The 5148-nt window shown below is 32.5% G+C and overlaps 1 protein-coding gene across 1 annotated transcript; it reads left to right on the forward strand.

The window, feature by feature from the left end:
• The first annotated feature begins 3116 nt into the window (after nt 1-3116).
• Nucleotides 3117-5138, forward strand: LOC111624334. The gene is made up of 5 exons (XM_023367153.1): nt 3117-3183; nt 3289-3458; nt 3612-3675; nt 3844-4341; nt 4483-5138. The coding sequence occupies exons 2-5, from the start codon at nt 3354-3356 to the stop codon at nt 4911-4913; spliced, it is 1098 nt and encodes a 365-aa protein (XP_023222921.1). The 5' UTR covers nt 3117-3183; nt 3289-3353; the 3' UTR covers nt 4914-5138.
• Nucleotides 5139-5148: the final 10 nt, after the last annotated feature.

Consider the following 5148-nt stretch of genomic DNA (forward strand, 5'->3'; position numbering starts at 1 on the left):
GCCCCCCTTATTTAGGTATTTCAATTTAAAATACCAAAATTCAGTTTTGTCACAGAACAAGCAATGAAAAATTAGGTGGTAGTGCAGCGACATTTTTAAAATAGTTTTATTGAATATTAGTGGTGTATATGAACGCGAATGAATCGTACTAAAAAAAAGGTCAACAGGTTTCGCAGGAATTCTTCAGACAAAAAAGTTACTAGTTCACCCGGCGAGCCGATTCCCGGACTGTCCGGACGATAACACTATCGTAGGCGCGATGCAAGTATAGATTAGGATGTTTCAAATTTTTACAAGATATTATTATTATTTATTGTGAAATTTTGCCGCCCCCTAAAAAGTGCCGCCAGGGGCGGGCCACCCCTGCCGCTCCCACTACGGTACGCCACTGGGTTAGCGACTTCGATCACATGCAAGGGCATCACAACCTATCTAATTCGGATTACTTTTTAAATATTAATAGTAGACTTGTATTGACGTACTTTAAAATATTAAGTCAGTATTTAACAAACCAAAAAATATCACATAAATAATTAATAAATCTCAATCGGAACTTTTCCTACAGACTTAGAATGGGATTCCGGAAGTCAACGTAATGTCATTTATGTTTTTTAAAATTAGATTTTGCATTAAACCTTTATGTATTACTCATAATTTGTAGTTTATTGAGATTTATATTACTGTTATGTTTCTTCAATTAAAAGGATCGAATGTAAACGGAAGAAAAGCCGCTCATAAGAACTTTACCGATAAAAATATAATGGACCGTACAGCGTTTTCCTAACAATATCAACATTGGAAAAGTACGGATTGCAACAATGTTATACTTAATGACAAGAAAAGTTTACTGGTGATGTTTTAAGGTCACATCTGTAAATTTCATTTTAAAAATTGTATTTGTCAGAAAATGGAAATATTTTAATTTTTAAAGTAAAATAAATAAAATCCAATAATGTTGTCACGTAACACAGGTAACGTATTTGTCGAAAGTAACCAAAAGTTGGCATGCATTGTTGAATGTTTTGATTGTTGCCTCTCACTTGTTGAAAAAAACTCTTTGTTTATTCTCCTTTTAACTGTTTTTTTTTTAACTTGTGAAAGAATTTAAATGACAAGTTTTATAAGAAATCAAAATGAAATGAAGAGCAAACAAAATTGTGAATTCAAAAGGATTTAAAGAATTATATTTCAAATTTCACGTGAAAATTTTGTAAAATTAGTGTTGAATTCAGTTAATTAACAAAATTATACATGAAATTAAGAGGGCAAAAGTCATATTTTAGTTAGAAAGGGGCAATCTTCTCAAATATCAGGTAAGTTCTAGAGTTTAGACACGAATGGGGTAGATGGTGGCTGTCTCTTCCCGTTCAAATATCAGGTAAGTTCTAGAGTTTAGACACGAATGGGGTAGATGGCGGCTGTCTCTTCCCGTTCAAATATAAGGTAAGTATCTAGAGTTTAGACACGAATGGGGTAGATGGCGGCTGTCTCTTCCCGTTCAAATATAAGGNAATGTGACAAAATATTTATAAGTTAAATACTTAATTAATCGAAATTTATATTTGTCTTTTTTTTCTGTGGCTAAAATTACCATGCAATTTACATTTTCGTATTTATTATTTTTGCCTAAATGGTAAGAAGTTATTTGCATTCCTTAATTCTGAAGAAAACAATCATAAAAGAGGGTTTTTGGGCAAAACGGAAAGCGTACGCAACAATGTTAAGTTTTCTCCCAAACCTTAGAATCTCCTTAAGAATACCGCCGATCATACCAATAACAGTAGGTTTTTTTAATTAATTAAATACTCTTTCCGCCCTGTGGACACTAAGAGGGTCTCTTATAGCAGGCCCATTATGGGTTCGGCCAGGCCCATAATGGTGCGACCGGGTGGTGAGGGACGGGGCCCGACATATCCGAACGGACCATCCCCGAAAAATTCCTAGGAATTCCTTGACCCGTTCCGGATTCGATCCCGGGTCCCCCACAGCGGTAGGTTGCCACCTTGACCGGTCAGCTCGGTTATCCGACCCCTAATAACAGTAGGTAGTGGGGGAATGGAGTTTCTCTAAATAAAAATTAAAAAGTTTTTACGTTCCACCACCACGCAAAATCATCTTAATAATTAAGTTTGGCCATTTTGGTGATTGCGTATGAAACTGCCGATCAAGTAAACTCAAAAAAGTTAATAAAAAAGGTTGCAGAACTAAAAGTGTGAAAAAAGTTTCTTTAGATTTTAGTATGGTTGATGTACTTTAGTTTTTATAGAATATAAGTTTTTTGTTTGATTGTACAATACAGTAATACCTCGACTTACGCAAACCCGGAGTTACGCGATTTTCAAATCGCGTCGATTCGTTTTTTGTTTGAGCGTCGCGCAGCTCTCGATTACTCACTCCCCCCACACTATTGTTCAGCTTACCTGTTCGGACGTGTCGCGCGGAATCGACACATAGCTACAATTTATTTTGTGTTATTTATTTCTGTGTTTGTTATATCTACGGAGACTCCAGAGACTATGCGGTGATTTCTTGTAACCGTAAACGAATCAAAAGACGAGATAAGATTAACGAGAACATTTATTAGCTTACATACATTCGACTTGGATTTTACACAAATTGCGAAATTATACCCCGACTTACGCGGTTATCGCTCGGTCCCACCTATCGCGTAAGTTCGGGGTATCACTGTAATACTTTTTTGTAATATAATTAAAAATGCATCTAGTTAACAATTTGTAATTAGGTACAGTTATATTTTAATTTTTACTGTTTTGTACTACTTGATTGTTAATTTTATATTACATGTTTCTCTCTAATTAAATTTAAGGGGGTGGCAATTTGTCTTTTTGTTCGGGGCATCAAAATGCTTGAGTGGGAGCTGCCTCCACCTAACTATATCTTTGGTGTCAAACATTCGTAGCAATGTTTTTCGGTTTTTAGCATTCGTAATAACTGCTTTCTTTCACTTCCTGGCCTTCTTTTCCACGTTCACTCCTTCAAAATATTATATATAGTCGATTTTCCATTGCCTTCGGCTAGAAATTACTCCGCTACCGTTTTTTTTGAGACGTTCGCTTTATTTTTATACATTTGTACAACGTAAAAAAAAAAAAATTCCTGGAAACAACGAGGACAAGGCGACGTTAAGGTCCAATATAAGTAAGGATTTGAAAAAATATAAAGGTAAAAATGGTTTCATATCTGATAAAAAAGCAATAAAAATAAATGAGAAAACTAAAAGGTTAATTAAATTTTTTGATAATAATAAACTTTCTATATTAAAAGCAGATAAATCACATCAATTGGTTATATTTACGAAAGAAGAAGTAAAACAAAAGAAGAATGAAATAGCTATGTCGGATGAATATGAAAAATTGACATCAGATCCATTAAAGGAAATACAGAATAATTTAGTGAAAATAATCAAGAAACATAAACAGTACTTTTCGAGTCAACAGGTAAAAAATATACTAGATTTCAATAATATAAGACAACCACAACTAAATTTAAGGGTCAAGACTCATAAACCTGGAAACAAGTGTAGACCACTAGTTGATTTTAAAAAAACAGTCTTATATAATTTGGAATGTTTTTTAAAAAAGTATTTGCAGATAATTGACAGACCGTCATACAGCATCAAGGATACAGATGAATTAATTAATGGATTACTGAAAGGTAATGTTATGCAAAATCACCGCCTTATGAGTTTAGACATAAAATCAATGTACCCATCAATAACATTACATATGATAAAAGAATCTATCAGTAAATATGAAATACCAGATTATATAATTTCTCTTATAGAATTTATATTTAAAAATAATTATTTTAAAATTAACACAGAGTTTTTTCGCCAAAAAGATGGAATATCAATGGGATCAGTGATTGGACCTAAACTAGCAGAGATTTGCATGAAACCAATTGATGACAGTATATCACAAATACCAGGTATTGATTTTTATGCCCGATATGTGGATGACATATTAATTATCTTTGATTCTTGTGTAGTAACACCTCGTGAAATAGAAGATTATGCGAATACCTTAAAACCCAATATAAAGTTTACTAGTGAAATAGAACAAAACCAGGAAATAAACTATTTGGATGTGACTATTAAACGTGAGAAAACGCAACTACTGTTCCGTAAGTACGAAAAACTGTGTAATACAGAAAAAACAATTAGTTATAAATCTTATTGCCCTATAGAAACTAAGAAAAACGTTTTTTCCATGGAATTGAGGAAAATATTAAACAGAACAACACTCCAGGAAGATATAGATAAAGAAATTAAACAATTATTTAGAAAATATTTAATGAATGATTATCCAAAGAACAAAATTTGTAAGTGGTACAGTTCTTTTATAAATTACAGATATAATGTTAAAAATAGTGTAGATAATAATATTTATGTAAAAATGCCTTATATATACAATTTATATGAACGATATAAACCTTTATTTAAAAAATCTTCTGTATGTTTAGTTGCCAAGCAGGAAAATAAAATGTCAAATATCATTAATATTATCAATACCAAAGGTCAGAAAACAGTAAGAAATCAGCTTGATGTCGCAGGAGTGGTGTACAAGATATCATGTGATTGCTTACAAGCGAAATCATATGTTGGAGAAACAGGACGGAAACTCGAGATACGCCTAAAAGAACATGAGGCGGCGATTCGTTTAAAAAGACAAGAGTCACCATGGTATCAACATTGTGTTACTTATAACTGTAAAATTAATAGAAGTTCGATAAAAATATTGTATAAAATGGAAAATTTGTTTAAAAGACGCGTGGTAGAACATTTATGTATAATAGAATATGCAAATTTACTAAATCAGAATGTCGGTCTAAACGTTGATGCATGCTGGGAAAAGTTCCTTTGTATAAAAGGGAACAGGTGTCTAGTTGTTTGATTATCCACTGAAGAGGCTGTAACGGCGAAATGCATTTGGAAAACAATTTGAAATTTACGAAAATAAAAGAATTAACCCTGGTTAAAGTAATGTATCTTTGTTGATTTACTGTTTGTCTGCTAATGCAAATTGCTCGAAGTCGGTTTTTGAAAGAGTGTCTTAATTTACTCGTCTTTTATTTTTAAAAATTATATTTTTAGAAATTTTACCGATCTCATTGTTTTATATTTTATTA

Source organism: Centruroides sculpturatus, unplaced genomic scaffold (genome assembly GCF_000671375.1).
Source record: "Centruroides sculpturatus isolate CEXI.00-Female unplaced genomic scaffold, Cexi_2.0 scaffold9, whole genome shotgun sequence".
Classification (NCBI taxonomy): Eukaryota; Metazoa; Arthropoda; class Arachnida; order Scorpiones; family Buthidae; genus Centruroides; species Centruroides sculpturatus.